The sequence below is a fragment of the Chelonoidis abingdonii genome, chromosome 1 (assembly GCF_003597395.2).
Source record: "Chelonoidis abingdonii isolate Lonesome George chromosome 1, CheloAbing_2.0, whole genome shotgun sequence".
Lineage (NCBI taxonomy): Eukaryota > Metazoa > Chordata > Testudines > Testudinidae > Chelonoidis > Chelonoidis abingdonii.
In genome coordinates, this window is record NC_133769.1 from 66,400,220 (window position 1) to 66,419,483 (window position 19,264).

General features: G+C 42.1%; 1 protein-coding gene across 1 annotated transcript in view; it reads right to left on the reverse strand.

The window, feature by feature from the left end:
- The window catches only part of WIF1 (Wnt inhibitory factor 1), a 60,606-nt gene extending 42,878 nt beyond the window's left edge, over nucleotides 1–17,728 (reverse strand). Inside the window, exons 1-2 of the mRNA XM_032775251.2 lie at nucleotides 17,508–17,728; nucleotides 16,932–17,071 (exon numbers count right to left, since the gene is read on the reverse strand). Of these exons, the coding sequence (XP_032631142.1) occupies nucleotides 16,932–17,071; nucleotides 17,508–17,649 (282 nt within the window). The 5' untranslated portion in view covers nucleotides 17,650–17,728. The remainder of the gene's footprint in view (nucleotides 1–16,931; nucleotides 17,072–17,507) is intronic.
- Nucleotides 17,729–19,264: the final 1,536 nt, after the last annotated feature.

A 19,264-nucleotide genomic window follows, 5' to 3' on the forward strand; every position in this document is an offset into this window, starting at 1 on the left:
CTGATTGGTTTTTGAATGTTATAATTCTTGACGTCTGATTTGTGTCCATTTATTCTTTTACGTAGAGACTGTCTGGTCTGGCCAATGCACATGGCAGAGGGGCATTGCTGGCACATATCACACTGGTAGATGTGCAGGTGAATGAGTTTCTGACAGCGTGGCTTATGTGATTAGGTCCTATGATGGTGTCCTCAGAATAGATATGTGGACAAAGTTGGCAATGGGCTTTGTTGCAAGAATAGGTTCCTGGGTTAGTGTTTTTGTTGGGCGGTGGCTGGTGAGTATTTGCTTCAGGTTGGGGGGCTGTCTGTAAGCGAAAAAGTAACCTAAAAGTCAAACTTCTTCAACAAAAAAACGTCAAAAACAGACTCCAACGAGAAACTGAAGAACTGAAATTAATTTGCAAACTGGACACCATTAAATTAGGCTTGAATAAAGACTTGGAGTGGATGGGTCATTACACAAAGTAAAAACTGTTTCCCCATGCTAATTTCCCCCCTTTTGTTACTCATACCTTCTTGTCATCTGTTGGAAATGGGCCATCCTGATTATCACTACAAATTTTTTTTCTCCTGCTGATAATATTCCACCTTAATTGATCAGTCTCGTTAGAGTTGGTATGACAACCGCCATTTTTTCATGTTCTCTGTGTATATATACTACTGTATTTTCCACTGCATGCATCCGATGATGTGGGTTTTAGCTCACAAAAGCTTATGCCCAAATAAATTTGTTAGTCTCTAGGATGCCACAAGCACTCCTCGTTCTTTTTGCTGGTACATACTAACACAGCTGCTACTCTGAAATTAAGAATACAGTTACTCAAATATAATGCCTTTCTCCTCGCAGGAAAAGGTGGGACACATCTTTGCATGTTTCAGGTTGGAGGGTGTTTTCTTGATTGAAAGTCTGCAATCTAATAAACTAAGCCAGAGATTTATGAGGCTCATGTAGAAGATGGTACATCCACTGATACAGGACACATTTTCTGTGTTGAAAATACTCTTGCCACTACCAGTTCCCACATTTCAAAATATGGAGTTAATCACACAACATGGGTAACTAGCACATCCACAATAACACTAGACTGTAGTTATGGGAATGTGGACCTTTTTAGCTTAAGGTAGTTTCTTATAGTCTTACCAAGTAACTTCTAGAGCAGATGTGAAGAGATAATTATATTTCATTTTGTTATTCGGTTTTCAGATGTAGAGATCAAATTCTGCTCTGAGATAAGTAGATACAACTCCCATTGTAACTGTGCTGAATCTGAACCCAAAACACTCTCTTCAAAAAGAAAGATGAATGGGAACAAACTGTTCTTTGACTCATGTAAAATACCTCCTTAGTATTTCATTATTTCACTTTATTACCAAGCTGTTAAATAACTGCTCATGTTGTCAGAAGAGTGTCACGGTGCATTTATGACCATTTCATAATTTTCCATTTAATTAATTTAATTAATTTACAGAATTCGGTTATATTTTACTGGAGAAACTATTTCGCTGTCCAAAAAAATAGCTGGCAGCATTTCCTTTCAAAGGTCTTTTTTCAAAGTTCAACACTTTAAATGCCTTAAAAATTGGCGTTTTAGAAATGAATAAAAATGTAACTTTATCAGTGTAGGCATACCATAATATGAATGCCTGAGTTGACATCAGGTCTATGAATTATAAGGTATCCATGATTGCAAATGATTCATAGGGCAAGTAAAAATGGTTAGTTAACTAAACAAGATATTCACATAGATACAACACAACTGTGCATTATATAAAGGGGTAACAATGCTCAGACTCAAAGGGGTTCTGCTGGCATGGTAACCAAGGGAGTGAAGCTTGAGTGGTTTGTGATGTCATGAAGTCCTATAATTTATATCCACAAGACAGGTAGTGCAGTGTAAGCTTCTGCATTCTGTCACAACCCTGACCAAAAAGGGAGGACTCTAGCGATGAAAGGTACATAAAGGAAGGCTCACAGATTGCAATCATAGAAATTTGATCATGCTCACCTAATCCTAACAGATGTGCTCTAGGCAAATCTAGGAGAAGGCCAAAAAACACTCACAAAAAACAAACACACATAAAACACAGCCTTGCACAAACCAAAACCCAGAGTGCCTGCCAATACACCCTGGTGGAAGATTCTTTCCCCATTCCAAATTTGGCTATCTGGTGCTTGTGAGCACAGAGCATCCATAGGTAAACACCTTGCAGGCATAAGTGAATTCTTTCCATCCTCAAAGAGATCCCAGAGTGTGAGGCCAGGGAACTGCTCATCCTCCTTGAGGGCCCTCATGTAGGATCTTGCACATCTCGTCATGTCTATTCAATGGGAGACCATATGGGGAAACAGACTTTAGGGGGAAATGACATCAGCATACTGATCAAACTCAGATGAATCTCTTTTTTTCACCAAACATAATTTTTAGTTTCCTTTATTTACCAGTGCCTGGCTCAGCAAGAGACCTGAATGAATATGAACTAACCGAGAATCAAACTTGAAAAGATCAGACCAACATTTACCGAACCTTTAAAAGGAATTGGCTCAGGTGGTGTCTGTGCCAGTTACTGAAAGTGTCCATCATGTTTGAATTTTGCCTAAATGGTTTACAGTCTAAGATTCCTATTGGATATGTCACTGCTCCTAGATTTGCAGGTAGTGATGGTGGTCCATGGTGCATTTCATCTTCTACAACTGACCAAAAGTTTGTGTGACCTCTCCCATTACCTATGCCTTTGTCACCTCTAGACAGACTACTGTTGTGCACTCTAGTTAGAGCTACTTTTGAAGGTCACTCAAAATTGTCATCTGGTCCAGAATGTACCTGCCTACTTCCAGAGATAAGCAGGTCATTATAAGCAGATAATGCCAGTGCTCAAATCTCTGAATTGGCTCCCTGTTCTCTTTTAAAGCCCTGAATAGTCTACAAACTAACAGTACAACAGACTGCTTCTCACCTCATTGCCAACTGTAGTACTTGAGGGTGGACGGAATTCTGTAGCGAATGGTTTCTGTGGTTGAACTCTCAGGCCTGGTGGCAGGTCTTCTCCTTAGAGAGCCCCCATTTAGGGAATGTGTTGCCTTTGGCCAGAATTTGAATTTGTCAGGCTTCCAGGCTTGATGTCAGGCTTATTTATTTTCTTTAGCATTTGGTTGTTTTTTTTAAACTTTAGTTAGTTGTTTATCTCAGCTAATGGTTATTCTGTGAATGTTTCCTAGAAACAATCAGGAAAGTTGTATTTTTAGTTTTAATGTTATAATTTATTATGGGTAGCATATATAATTTTATCTTTTTTAATATGTTTTTTCTAATTAGAGTGCTCAGTAGCTATGGCAGTAAGTGCTAGAGAAATCAATAAATAACTATCCGTTCCTCTTCTCCCCTATATATCCTAGTAAGTTGGATTCTACCAGTACCTCCAGGGACAAAAGTCCAAATGGTGAGTATCATATGAGTTTAAAAACAAGCAAACAAAACAAAGCAAACTTTTACATTTAACCTATGCTTGGGGTAGGGTGAGGAGAGAGATCAGAAGTGTCCACACGTTTGCTTGTTGCTCAGTTGAAACAGGTCCTTACCCAAGTCTTTATGGTCCCATTTTTTGTGTACAACAGCCTCTTCTCCAAGCTAGACAGACTGCAGAAATTTAACTCCCACAACTATCTTTTGATGAGCTTAGTAGCTTTTCTCTGAAACATCTCCAGAAAGTATATACTATGGAATTAAATATATACTATGACAGGGTCAAGTATCAGAGGGGTAGCAGTGTTAGTTTGGATCTGTCATAGCAGCACAGAATCCTGTGGCACCTTATAGACTAACCTTATAGACTAAAAGACGTCTGTTAGTCTATAAGGTGCCACAGGATTCTTTGCTGCTATGACAGGGTCAGGTCAGATGGCTACAGGAGAGTGATAGAAGGCAGACAGAAAAGCAGGTCCCTTTTCCCTGGGTAAGGTAACAGGGGCAGTTCAAGGACAATCAGGAACTTGCTAGAACAAATTAAGACAGACAAGCTAATTAGGACACCTGGAGCCAATTAAGAAGCTGTTAGAATCAATTAAGACAGGCAGGCTAACCTGGGCACCTGGTTTAAAAAGGACCTCACTTCAGTTAGTGAGAAGCATGTGTGAGGAGCTGGGAGTAAGAGGTACAAGAAGCTGAGAGTGAGAGGCATACTGCTGGAGGACTGCGAAGTATAAGCGTTACCAGACATCAGGAGGAAGGTCCTGTGGTGAGGATAAAGAAGGTGTTTGAAGGGGGCCATGGGGAGGTAGCCCAGGGAGTTGTGGCTGTCACACAGCTGTTACAGGAGACACTATAGACAGCTGCAATCCACAGGGCCCTGAGCTGGAACCTGGAGTAGAGGGGGGGCCCAGGTTCCACCAATCCCCTCACCTCCCTATTTGATATAAGGTGAGTTGATCTGGACTGTGGGTCCCACCAGAGGGGAAGCTCTCTGGCCAGTCCCCCAACCCATTAGGTGGGCCAGCAGAGACTGCAGGGGATTGTTCTCCTTTTCTCCATTCTGGCCAGCGATGAGGTTAGCCAACTGAATGGCAGGTTTGTGCCACTAACAAAAGGAGCCAAACTGAGGACTGCCGTGAACCTCTGAAGTGAGCAAATTCGCCAGAAAGCGCAGAACCCACCAAGGCAGAGGAGGAACTTTGACACAATACCCAAAATTGGGTGCAGCAGTTTAAAGCTTAAATTGCAGCAAGGGAGATTTAGGCTAGATATTAGGAAAAATTTCCTAATGGTAATGTTAGTGGGACCCTCTTAGCATGGAATTATACAATGGCATAACTTTGCTTATTTTGTTTACGATACTCCTTCAGATGCATCCTTCAATTAGCTTCTTTGTTGCAAATGAATGAAGCATTTCTATCTTCATACTACTGATAACTTGAATCCTTAGGTTTTTCACTGATGGCATATATAATGTGGGTCCAACCTGGCTCGAAAACTATACTCAGAGAGTAGTTAGCAATATTTCACAATCTTACTGGAAGGGCATATCAAATGGTTCTATTCAATATCTTCATCAGTGATTTGGATAATGGCCTTGAGAATACACTTGTAAAGTCTGTGGATGATACCAAGATGGGACAGGTTGCAAGCAGTTTGGAGGACAGGATTAGAATTCAAAATGATCCTGACAATCTGGAGAGATGGTCTGAATTAAACAGGATGAAATTCAATAAGGACAAATGCAAAGTATTACACTTAGGAAGGACTAAGCAATTGCATAAATACAAAATGGGAAATGACTGCCTAGGAAGGAGCACTGTAGAAAAGGATCTGGTAATTATAGTGGATCACAAACTAAATACTGGGGTTTTTCGGGTTTTTTTTTTTTTAAAAGGCAAACATTCTGGAATGTACTAGCAGGAATATTGTAAGCAAAACATGAGAGGTAACTCTTCCACTCTTCTCAGAACTGATGAGGCCTTAACTGGAGTACTGTGTCCAATTATGGGCACCAGAAGGATGTGGACAAATTGGAGAAAGTCCAGAGGAGAGAAACAAAAATGATTAAAGGTCTAGAAAACATACCTATGAAATACGTGGCCAACCTGTGGCTCTGGAGCCACATGCGGCTCTTCAGAAGTTAATATGTGGCTCCTTGTATAGGCACTGACTCCGGGGCTGAAGCTACAGGCACCAACTTTCTAATGTGTGGGGGAGCGGAGGTGCTCACTGCTCAACCCCTGGCTCTGCCACAGGCCCTGCCCCTATTCCACCCCTTCCCACCCCCTCCCCTGAACCTGCTGTGCCCTCGCTCCTCCCTCTTCACCCCAGAGCCTCCTGCATGCCACGAAACAGCTGGTTGGGAGGTGCACGGAGGGAGGGGGAGGCACTGATTGACAGGGCTGCCAGTGGGTGGGAGGTGCTGTAAGCGGGGGACTGGGAGCTAATGAAGGGTTGCTGACATATTACTGTGACTCTTTGGCAATGCACATTGGTAAATTCTGGCTCCTTCTCAGGCTTAGGTTGGCCACCCAGACCTATGAGGAAAGATTGAAAAAATTGGCTTTGTTTAGTCTGGAGAAGAGAAGACTGAGGAGCGACATGATAACAGTCTTCAAGTGTGTAAAAGGCTGTTATAAAGAGGAGGGTGATAAATTGTTCTTAACCACTGAAGATAGGACAAGAAGCAATGAGCTTAAATTGCAGCAAGGGAGATTTAGGTTAGACATTAGGAAAAACTTCCAAACCGTAATGGTAGTTAAGCACTGGAACAAATTACCTAGAGAGATTGTAGAATCTCTGTCATTGGAGGTTTTTAAGGATAGGTGAATCAAACACCTGTCAGATGGTCTAGTTATCCACTTACATACTTAGAGCTGCTTCAGTGCAGGGGACTAGACTAAATGATCTATTGAGATCCCTTCCAGTCCTACATTCCTATGATCGCAGTTCAGTGTACAGACTGGTTGGCAGGTGAATTTCCTATCTGCTTTAAGACACAGTCCATGTGTCCTATGGTGTGTCAAAAGTTACCTTTTTCCTTGGGGTCTGACTCATTAACAAACAAAACTGTAAGATAACAAAAGTCCAGGCCAAGTCTTCTTTTCAGGCTTGGCTGCTTGCAGGGGTCTACTTCAGTGTTGTTCAGTCCACACCTCTGGTCCTCTCTGTCTCAGACCAAACACTTTCTTACCAGTTCCTCTTTTTTTATATTCTTTTCATATTCCTTTCACTGCCTATATATCTTTATATAACAGTGTGACTTCCATTTTGAAGGATCTAAAAGCACTTTACAAAATGAAATATAAATTATGTAGTTGTCACAAGGTGATACTAGCCCTTTCAGAAGCTGACCCCAGTTAGATTTATGAGAGGATATCTGGGTCCTAGAAGAATGAGACTGGCAGATGAGACCAAGAGACTGAGAGGAGCCAGAGACAGGAAGCAGCCAGTGAGAGCTGTCAAGAGTGGCTTGGAAGAGAGCTACAGGAGACCCAGCAGAAAGAGCTGAGTCCTGAGGAGAGCTGGAACAGAACTGCTGCTGAGAACTGACCAAAGTTAGGACCCCTGATTGTGGGGAGGCCTTTGGGGTGGAACACTGCAGGGAGACTTGGGGTGAAGACCTGAGAGGAGGAGGCCCATAACAAGGAGTTGGTCCTAGCGAGGGGTTCCTTGAACAGTGGTAGGACTCAGAGGCAGAGAAGCCTCAGTAGTGGAACTTGAAGGGCTGTGGTAAGAGTCATGACACTGGTCATTCTGAGACAGGGAGGCCTGGAGACTGGGGTCCTGGATCAGGGGCAAAAGGAACTGGGAACAATGTGCTGCTATTGACTCTCACATGGGTGACTAGGAGATGATATCCCTTGAGAAGGGAATGGAAAAACTTTTGTGTCCCTATGTATTTACTGTGAGAACTGGAGAATGGTTTTACTACAAGAAACTACTGTACTGGTGTATATGAATAAATTATGCCCAAAGGTGGGTTTTGTATTGGACACTGAAAGGCTATGTCCCTTTCAAGAATAGACAAAAAGGGAAACTGAGGCTGGGCACATTTGTCATGCTGCAGCCTTCTGCAGGTAGGGCTGCCTTATAACTGTGTTTACTTCAGTATTTTAAAAAAGCCAAGCGAATTCCTATCCATTTGCTCTCTGCAAGTGTACACTAGACATATTTATAGATCTCCAGCTAAAGAACAGAATATTCACCCATCCAGGATTAACCGCCCCTATACACACTTTTACCCTGTTATCCCCTTTCTTAGCCTACTCCAGCCTACTAGTGTGGGGGAAGGGAACAGATCTTGCTGTGTGCTCTGAAGACTAACAGATTCAGGTTCTGTCTGATCAATTGCGAGACCCAGTTTGAGTGTCAGAGGCCCTTCAGAGAGAACATCCTGCCAGCAGCATCCTCTTTAAACCAGGGCACTGTCAGTTCAAGCACCTCAGCTAACAAGGTACTGCATGAAGAGAGAAGGCTCTCAAATCACATGGATTTATAGAGTCAGGCTTCTATTGCTTTATGAAACTAGCTAAGCCTGGCTCACCATGGCCAGTCCCTCTCTCCAGCTCTCCCATCCAGTCACCAGCCGTGGGTCCTCAGCCCTCATATTTATGTACACTAAATTGGCTCAAGTGCAATTTCCCACAAATATGCAAACACTAAAAGTAAGGAAGTTGTAAGTTAAAGTAACAACCGCATCCAGTACTGAAACCGGTCTTCAATTATTAGCCCATTATCCACTCTAACATACTCACTTTCAGTACAACAGTACTATTACTTTGGTGCACGCACCAAGGAAGTGAACACTGCAATGCATCACTTTCTAGTACTACATCATCAAGTAACGTAATCACCATTCCAGTTCCCAGGACAAATTATCATCTCAGAATGACAACCTTGGCAGCTGCACAAACCAAACGGAGAAAAAATACAAAACTGCTGATCACATACTCAGAATAACTTATTAAAAACATAATAAACTTCTATTTACCCTATGACTTTCAAAAAAGTCAGATCAACGGTGTAATACGCAGCACCAAGCCAAACAATCCCCTAATACTGGTGAAATGTACACATACACACTGTTTCAGATGTTTGTTTATACTGTCATATAACAAAATATATTTAGAGGTCTGAGGTAAGGTTGGGAAATGCAATGTGATTTTTCAGTACTTTTGAGTGCATTGTTGGCGATAGTATGGTTGAACTTAAGGGTTCTGATTCTCTACTATGTCTGGGCTGTACTCAGATGTAAGGGTGAGCGGTTGGTGCAGGAAGCCAGCTGTAGTTCCCTGGACCTTGGTGAGCCAGTACCAGCGGAAGTTAGTGCAGCAAAGGCCCTACAGTGATTTCTGAAACTAGCAGCGCTTACACCAGCAGAGGATCAGGCATAGAAGAGCTTGGATCCACTAGATCCCAACTCCACATTCAATGTGTCCTCTCCTCCCCTGGTTTAAGTTCACTCTGTGCTGCATATGTGGCACAAAGTAAACTTAGTGGACCAAAGAATCTGCCCAAATTGTGTTAGAGGGCATACGTGTGTTGAAACCAGTGGAGGTACACTGCTGTAAAGGTGGTATAATGCAACAGAGAACCAGGCCCCTGATGTCGGTGTCTTCAGTAACTTAGACTTTCCAGAGCCAGTAGATCTCCAAACCATGGGCTTGATTCTTCTCTCACCCTCATTGTTTTTACATCAGTATAACTGCATTCGCTTCAATAGTTACACCTACACTTGTGACAGGCGGGCAGGATTGAACCTGGGGCCTCTGGAGCTTAGTGCATGAGCCTCTACTACATGAGCTAAAAGCCAACTGGCTGTTAGTGAAGGCTGTAGAGCAAACTCATTTTATTTTTCTCTAAGTGGTCTCAGTGCCACTAGATGGGACTGAACACCACACTCAGGAGGTGCGTGAGTTACATAGGTAAGATCAGAATCAGGCCCCAGGTCATCTTCAAGCTGTTTTCACATCAGTGTAGGGCCCCACAAAAGTTAGGCCCCACTTCAGTAGGGCCCTTCTTTCAAGCTTGGCTTACTCTCTGAGCTGGAACTGAAATCCAACTTCCTTTGCCTCAGATCCATTTCCAGTTGCCCCACAAACCATTTTTCCTGTCTTCAGCCAGATACCCATTCCAGAACTTCCACTCCTCAAAGTCTAGCTATACAGGAATGCTCTGCAGGGAGTAACCAGCAACTCCTGAGGTCATCTCCAGAATATCCCAGTGGTTTACAGACCAGCTCTAGCATAGGCACATCACAAAAACCATCGTTGTACTGGCATTACTTCCTCTTCCCCTTGTTGGTAGTCTTAGAAACAAAGCCAAGGATTGAAGGGGCATAAAGAATGAATTGCAAGAGGTGCTCCCTCCAGGACACAGCTGAAGCAGGTCAGAAGGAGAATGTGAGGAAGCTCACACTATTATACTGTGTACACAGTACTGTACTATTATGTGGCTAAACACAAGATTCATGCTCCAGGGCTGTCAGTCTAAAAGGATAAACTTAAAAAAGAACATCAGTATGATTATGGTTTCTCTGAAGAGAATCAGAAAATATGAGCTTGATCCTATAAGGAGCTGGGTGCCCTTAACTCCCACTGATGCCAGCAGTGTACATTCTGTGGAGGAGGAGAGTATTCAGCATTTCATAGGAGACACTCTGCACATTGCAGAATTGGGCCTTATAAAAGCATCATCCAGAAAATTAACATCAATAGATCTTCCCCAAACTAACAACAGAAATAAAATAAGGCTTCCTCTACTAACCCAATGGGATTTTCCACCTTCAAAAAAAAATGTCTATATGAAATTTGTATTCTCACCCTGATTGGTATAACAGGCAGGAAATGTAACAGACTTTACGTGATCTTTCAAATCCACTTAAAAGCATTTATTTTGAGTATTCTACTCAACTATTATCTACCACTTCCATATGGTGAAAACATTTTTCAAACTACTGTAAAAAGAAAACGCATGTGGCTTTGCATGTAAATATTGTAAATATGACCTAATATTTTACCATTTCAGAAAATGGAGGTCAAATAATAGATCTGTGCATAGCTTATGTGAGAATGGGGCCCCAGGTATGTGTTTAAATGCACATAAGGTGCTTTGATAGGAATACTGTCAACAAAAATTTGATCCAAAATTTAGATATTACAAAAATAAGATATGCACAATGCCTGTGGCCAAAACAAATGTTTTAATGCATTAATTGTTTTTACTGGAAATAGTTCTTATTATACAAATCATTCCATAGCACTGTTTGCAACCGTAATTTTACAGCGTTTGGAACCTAAAAGGGAAATTGATTATAAACCAATGTGAAATTGATGTAATTCATTTTCCAAGTTGAGAGCACTGTGAAAGTAAATAAACCCAGTAAGTAGTGAAAAGTAAATTGAGGTCTAAAATTCAAAGGTGTGGTTAGTAACATAGGGAGAGATCTGTTTTTTCCAGTATATCATTTTAAAGTTTGATGTACCTTTAATTCCAGTGTTTGTCAACAGCGAGTTCTGTAAAAACATTGAAAGTTTTATTACTTCCGCTTTTTTATTCAAAGCACATCTCTGTTTTGTTTTTAGAAATGTTTTTAAAGAAAAGAGTAAGCACTGAAAATTCTATTGAAGGGTTTATTTTCCACAACTACACTGCTGTGTAAAAAGTGTAATTGTGTAGTTTACATATATGCCATGTAAATTACTATGGAAACCAGATGTAGCTTATAAGGTGCCTTGTAAGTCATTTCTACTGAGCAATAAAGCCTTTTTTTTTTTTTTTTGGCAAAACTTTGAGAAACTTACTGCTGTTTTCTATCAGCAGATAGAACAGATGGCTGGCACATGCCTGCTTTACTAAATGAAGTGGGATCTCTATAGCATTACTCTTTGATCCCTGGTGGCATGTCTACAACACCAAGATGCAAAATACCACAGCAGAATAGAATCTAAATATTAAAGGTTTAGAGCTATGCTTTTAATACAAGAACCCCCTTTTTAAAAATCATGCCCACAGTATGTAAACATATTCACATTTCACATTGAAATTGTGGTACAGAGGTCAGAAAACAAGGTATTTCCTCTGTTTGCTGACATGAAACCACAGTGAAGGTACTACTGTAAATCCCAAGAGTCCAAAGTTATGCAACCGCATTTATCATAGCTTCCAAAACAGTCATAATTCCATTAGAAAAAAATGTGGCCTGTACACATTAGGCAATTTTAGAAATAATAAAAATTGCTGCTGTAATTGCTATGTACAAATGATGTGTTTATGTATGTTCAGCGATTCCTCTGAAATATTTGAACTGAAATCCACCATCTTTTGTTTTCCCTTTATTTTATCAGTGGTGTTGTAATATTTAAATCTGTTTCTCCCATTATGTCAATAATAGTATATAACAAGTAGTCTATTCATCTTCCTGAAGGAGGGAGGAAGCACATAAATCTTTTAACATAGTCAGATGTTTTCTTATTCCTTCATTCTGAGCCAGATTCTGATCTCAGACACATAATTGGAATTACTTTATATTTATACTTAAGTGGATTATTTTGGATTTACCCCCATGTGGATGAGATCAGAATCAGCCTCTCTGAGCTGTAATTTTATCTCCTTTCTTAACCCTCCTTTTGCAAAACAGAAGGTATGCTGAAAACATCATCGAGTGACACATGCTCCTCAACTCACCATACCGACTGGACACTGCTACTGCATTATTCACAGTTACTGGTAACTGTTGGAGCAAAAAAACCCATCTTGGTTTTGATCTTGACTCTTCCTCTGCCCACTGAATTAATCAGACACTTATTTTGTCTTTATGCTCCAGTACTTACCTCCTATTCACTGACAAAGCCTTTCCTTCATGTTGATTCTGATCCTGCAAACACTCACATCTATGCTTCATTTTACTACCAAAAGAGTCCAACTGAAATCAGGGAGACTACTCCCATTAGTAAAGTTAAGCATATACATATGTGTTTGAAGGTTTGGAGCCTCTATCCCCTTCATATATTGCTAAATACTGCTGAAGTGCTATTACCAACAACTGCATGCTGTAGGACTTTCCTCCAGTGGGCAAAGTAAAACATGTTGCAGCACAAGTTAGCGCACAAGGGACTGTTTTTCTCCAAATTAAGAAGGCTCTGCACACACATCCCCCAGCTTCAAGAAGAGAATAGAACAGACCCGCAAGTCACTTATACTTTGTTTTGCAAGAATCTGTAGGATATAAAAATGAAGCAACACCAGTGACTTCTAGTGGTTACACAGATGTATGCAATGTACAATATTATCCAGTGGGAACTTTTTTTTTTTAAACACAGAACATCTGTACAACATTCTGAAGTACATTTTTTCTAAACATAAAACTACAGCTGTTATGAAGTTTACACAGCATAGGTAATACTGGGTGGAATTTTAATAAGTAAGGTCCTAATAAATAAGGTGGACTGAGCAGTACCCGTGGCTGCTCTTGAACTCACTGAGTATTGAGGGTACTCACAACCTTGAAGTATCAGACTCTTAATTTAGTTCTCCCTCCCACACAATTTGCCATAATTTTTGAAGTCCCTTATTCACAGTGAGTTGCTCAAGAATTAAAATAAACAAACATTTTTCATTTACTAATGAAAAGGGCTTTAACAGTTCCTACATCAAAGAGATTTTTCCCCCCTACAGAAACAACAAAAATGTCCAACTGCAAAGATCACAATATTAGAACTAGGATATTTACATTTATTATCTTTGTTAATCACTTCTAACTGAATTTACACAAAATACAAGAATAATCCAGTTCTTAAAATGTTAACTGTTCATTTCAATAAGCATTTAAGATCTGACTGGGAGCTGACCTACCCAGCCATGCAGGACCATGAGGGGTTTCCAGACTCTGGGGCAGATTCTCCACTGCCCTGCACCTTGTGTCATCATTACAGCTGTACAAAGTAGACATAAAACACTTCCATTCTAATGCATTAGTGCTTTACACCCACATTGCATAGGTGTAAATTGGAATGCAAGCTGCATGGTAGCAGAGAATTTGCCCAAACTGTTGGAGCTCCTGGGATGTAGAAGCTGTACAATAGTGTATGCATGGTTTCTAATATCTGCTGGATCTGCAGGGGGACTAGCATGTATTAGAAACCATGCATAGCTACTGTGTAGTTCATATGTCCCAGGAACTCTGGAACTCCCAAAGAACTCCTGCATAGCTCTGAGGCAAAACCATCTGGGCATAAGGACCATGAGAAGTCCAAAGACACATCATGGAACACATGTGGCTGCAGTTCAGGCAAGTAGAGGACCATGATGTGCTAATTAACAGCTATTAGATAAGAGGCAGTCTATTATTTATGGTTAATATATTTTTCTGTATAGCAAAAGTACTGGTATTTTTTTTCTTGACAGAGTTATCAAAAAGCTAAGGAAATTCTCAGACAAAAACTAAGGCTGAGTAAAGGTTTCAAACACATAGTACTTATTTGGAGTGTGCAACGGATATTTGTAAAAGCCCTTACATTTAAAATAAAAAGAAAACATTTGAAAATGTGCATTTAAAGTAAAAAATTTTCAAATGTTGGAAATATTGGAAAAATGGAGTTCTGTTACCACAGACAACCTTAATTCTGCCCTCTTAGCACTGCCACTAAGTTAAATTAGGTGCATGTTATTTCAAAATTATCATTCTTATTTACTGGCTTTACCATAGCGCATAGGAACCGTAGTCAGGGACCAGGACCCCAGTGTGCTAGATGCAGTACAGTGCTAATTAATCTTTTTGCTTTGACTATGGACTGTCAAGATCTAGGGCAAGACCCTTATTCTGGCTCCAACCCCTTTACACCAGGAAAAAGGACAGGAACAATATACAGACACTGTCAAAAAGCCCTGGTTCCCACCAGGGGAAGATATCCTTGGCACAGAAACTGTGGAAGTCAGAGGTAAGGCTGGCCTCTGAGAACCTACTGGAACAGGAAGGCATGTTGGGGGTGGGCCACAGTACACACTACTGTGGAGATTCCAGGGAGCACTGCAGCCCAGAGGGCAACCCAGAGAGCCTGCCAGAACTTAGGCTCCCCAGGCAGTTATATCAGGGGGCTCGCCAGCCCCTGGAACAGCCCAGGATTGGAAAGACATGAAGCTGGTTTAAAGTCACCATAGTCACCCCATCTGGGCTGTGAGTTAGAACTCCTCACCTAATCTGCACTGATACAGCATGTTTAAATATCCACAGCCACTGGAACAAACTGTTCAGGTATACATACTCTGTATGCACAGGATGGAGGTGGATGGGGCAGTAAGTGCTAACTAAACAGGATTATATGTTTTCCACCAAATGAATAGCCTATGTTATTTTTAGCATTTATTTGACTCATGACTGAACGCTAAGACTACTTTAGAAACAGGAGGAGTGAGACAGAGTTAAGGTTATTTATAGTACTTTATCTCCATATATTATTTTTTCCAATTATTTTTGTTTTACCTTACCTTAAAAATTCCAGAATTAAGGTTTGTGTTTTTAAAATGTCAACATTTGTATCCTTAAATAATTGCTATGTCTTATTCTTAACTAAATCCTTCACTTCATCTTAATTTTTTTACCTGAATTATGTAATAATCAATTACGCCGATCGGTTTCTGTAGAAATTAAACTCCTTCTATAGTTCTGACCTGATTTTGACATGGGAGATATTCAAATAGCATTTCTGGATGTAGATGTACAGCCATTGAAACTGTAGATTAATTACTTCTTAAATTTTAAAATATTTAAGCATGTCAAGGCAGTTTTAACTAATATGATTTCAGTAAACAAATTAAAGAGAAAGAAGAATGATTTGTTTCACAGTTCAAATGGGATTTGATCCTGCAAGGGGCTGAATACCCTGACCCCAATCCAGTAGAGATGTTAAACACATGCTTTACTTTAAGCATGTGAGCAGTGCCATGCATTTCAAATGTTACAATCACAGCTTCCCAACAAACTGTTCACTGGGTTGCAGTAGAAGGGGACTTAGAGCAGAAAAGAAAAAAGGGGATAGGGAAAAGGAATTGGGTTCTCTCTGTCTCAATCCCACTATCCAATAAGATATTTTTTCCTCATGGACAGGTGTACAATCGTGCTCGTCCTGGGACATGTTAACTACAGGTAATTACTTAAATAGCACTCTGTGGTATAATTTTTGTTTTCTATATAACTATAGATACAAATAGAACTCCTGTGACCTCAGCCCCCATACAAGTCACTTTGCTTCTCTGTGCCTCAGTCCTCATCTGTAAAATGGGGATGAGAGCACTTCCCTACCTCAGAGGGGTGTTGTTATGATGAATATATTAAAGAGTGCAAAGCATTCAGATACTATGGTAATGGAGCCATATAAGTACCTAACATAGATAGAATGGTATGACAGTTGCTGTAAGAGATTTCCTGAATCATAAATGATCATTTTGCAAAAAATGTTTCTAAACAATAGAAAACTCGCATAGTTATAAAGTTGACCAAACTATAACCAAAATATTCACTGAATATTTTGAAAAGTACATGATTTTTTTTACTGAACATTCTCTTGTATAAAATGCATGGACTGCTTTTTTTTTTAATGTTGTTTTATTTAGAATTCTTTTCTGTTGAGCTGAATATGTCTCCATATCCATAATAACTTTAGACCAACATGATGCAGTGTTATGCAAATTTAACATATTTATCAGTCTGTCAAATTGTGCATGAAAGTGTGCCATACCTTTTTATCTTTTCAGTAAAAAAAAGTTGAATAGAGAATTGTGGGCTCAATAGATAGCAACGTTGCATAGTTTTGCCATTATACTTTGTAGAAATAGATCTAGGCAATACAGCTCCTATTTTAACACAACTATGCATACTGAAACAGCGTGTGTGTATTTAATAAATGAGTCATAGTAGAGCTCCATATGCTAAAACCTTATGCTTTAAAAAAAAATAACAAAATTGTATACACATTATGGACTGTTGGCCTGTAAAATTTCATTTAAGGCTAGCTAATGTCTTCCTCATGAATTTGTGTTGTCTAATCTTGTTGGTTCTTTTATCCTTAGTTTATCAGCAAAGAAAGCATACCCTCCTTCTTAAAATCCCATTTTAAAATTTAGTTCTTCGAAGAATTTTCCTTATAATAATTTCCACATCAATAAGGTGTTCACAGTCTTCCATGTTACCCTATATTTTGTGTTGTCTGAATTAAATTATAAACTCCTTGAGTTAGGGACAGTGTTTCATTCTGACTTTTTTAAAAAGCACTATACATTTTCCATGCTAGATAAATAATTCCTATAACAGGTGATTCTAGATTAAGGGCTCACTTTTTAGTGTCTTTTTGGCACATATCAGAAATAGTTTCCTAAAATATTCTAAAAACTAAATATTTGCTTCCACTGAACATATTTAAAGAGGGCTTTTTTTCTTCTTCCAATCTCAATCTGTACCTACCCTTCCTGTTGCTTGCCAGGTAAAATTCATAGAGTGGATATTAACTGGAATAGCTGGCATCCTCTGCTGGGCTTTTCTGAAATCATGAGTGAATGGGGCCATTTTCCCCTCTGAAACAATCAGAATATCCTCTTCAAAGCCTGTAAAACAAAAATATACAGCCTAGAAAGTGGGAAATGAAGCAGGATTATCATGTATGACGAAAAACATTTACTGTGGAGAATGCTTATTATGGCTATCACCTAGTTCTTGGGAAGACTAACCACTGGGATAAACTTTCCCTTTCCTATGCTACAAACAACAACGTTTGAACCACCTAAAGTTTCCACTGGCACTTCGGTTTTCGCGGATAAAACACAGAGCTCAAGCGCACCGGGTTAGTCTTTGTGGAGAGCTACGCCTTTCAGCAGGAGCCCCACTAGTGCAGGTTACCAAACTGCTTGGAGAAGTAACTCAGAAGCCTCTAGGCAGGGCGATTTCATGGGGCTGGCAAACACGTTGCTGAAGCACCTCCAGGGAGACACTAACTGGAGCAAAGAGCCGGTGCTAAGGCGAGGGGGTAGAGCCCGAGCTTACCTATCAGGACTCTGGCTTGATGAGCATCAATCCACATGTAGAGAGTGTCCTCTTGCCGCTGCGCTGCCCGCGTCGGCAGAGCCCAGAGGCTCAGGATGCTGCAGAGCCCAAGCGCGGAGCAGAGGGCGCTCGGACCGGCCATGCTGCTGCTGCTCCGACAGGCGCCGGGCGCTGCCTTCCCCTCGCCGCGTCCCGCGCGCACACGCCGCGTGTCTCCGCGCCGACTGGCTCTGGGCGCGCCGGGCGGGCGGGCGACGGGCTGGCCGCGGGGGGTGGGTCGGTGGGTTCGCCCCCTGGCAGCAGCGAGCGGGCTGGGAGTCGGGCTGAGGGCGGCTGAGCGGGGACGTGCCTGGGAAAGGTACCGCACCCAGCGCTGCTGCTGAGCCCGCTAGGAGGCGCCTGGAGCAGGGAAGCGAGGCCGGGCTGGCAGCGGCTGCCTCGCCGGGGGCCGGAGAAGCCGCCGAACCTTCCCTTGTTCGCCCGCACTTCCCGGTGCTCGGCGGGGAGGCGAGGGGGGAAGGCCGGGAGGGGAGCGGGTGTGGAGGGCGCAGGTGAGGGTGGTAGGAACGGGGGGGGGGGGGTCCACAGAGAGGCGTTAGGTGGGGCATAAATGGCAGGGAGACAGCTGGGAGGGGTGAGTACAAGGGCTAATGGGGGGTGTATTGAGTGCTGGGGGGCGCATAAAGGTAATGGAGCTTTGTGGGGTGAGAGGGACTGGGCAGGGCGAGTACGGGGGTAATGGAGCAGGTGGGGTGTGTGGGACACGGGAAAGGGTGAATACAGGGGGTAACGGAACACGGGTGTGTGGGACACGGGGCAGGATGGGTACAAGGAGTAATGGAGCAGGTGGGGTGTGTGGGACAGGGGGCAGGATGAGTGCAGGGGGTAATGAAGCAGGTGGGGCTTATTGAGGACATAGGGCTGGGGTGAGTACAGGGGTTAATGGAGCAGGGTGGAGTGTGTGGGGGACACGGGGTGAGTACAGGGGTAATGGAACTGGGTGGGGTGTATTGAAGACACAGGGCAAGGGTGAGTACAGGGGGTAATGGAGCAGGGTGGAGTATGTGGGGGACATGTGGGGGTGAGTACAGGGGGTAATGGAGTGGGTGAGATGTGCAGGGGACACAGGGTGTGGAAGAGTACAGGGGGTAGTGGAGCAGGCAGGCACATAGGTGATGGACCTGCCGTACCTTGGGGCTTGAAGTGGTTTCCATCATATACAAGGTTTAAAGTTTGGTTCAATGGCTCTCAGCAGCCCCACTATACAAATTGTTCCAGCACTCCTGGGCAGGCGTGTTGGAAACAAGGCTTAATGATCTCTGTACAGGGTGGTGTGTGGTGGAGGGAGCTGCCCTTTCTTAAAACGTGGCGGTACGCTGCTGGGGTCAGTGTTGGGGAACGCACTACCAATGTTCAGTCAGTGTGTGTGTTCGAGGACACACCATCTAACCTTGTGTCTTCCTCTCGTGCCCTTGTGCAAGGCTCCCAGTCCCTCTGGTTCCCAGGGCTTTTAGTGAGTGAGTGGGATCTGGGTGAGTTGGCTGGGGTTGGTGAAAGATCCTGTGCACGTGGAAGCTGCTGCAGCCTGGCCTGCCTCCTGGCTTGTGGCTCAGCCTTGCCCAGATCCTATTTACCAACAGTGCACATAGTTTCATCTGACACTGAAGTTTCCCCACCACTTGTTCCCGTAACCCCTTTTTTAGCAAAGTACAGTAGCATGTGCCTTACCTAGCCCTTCCTTCAAGAGGACTTTGCTC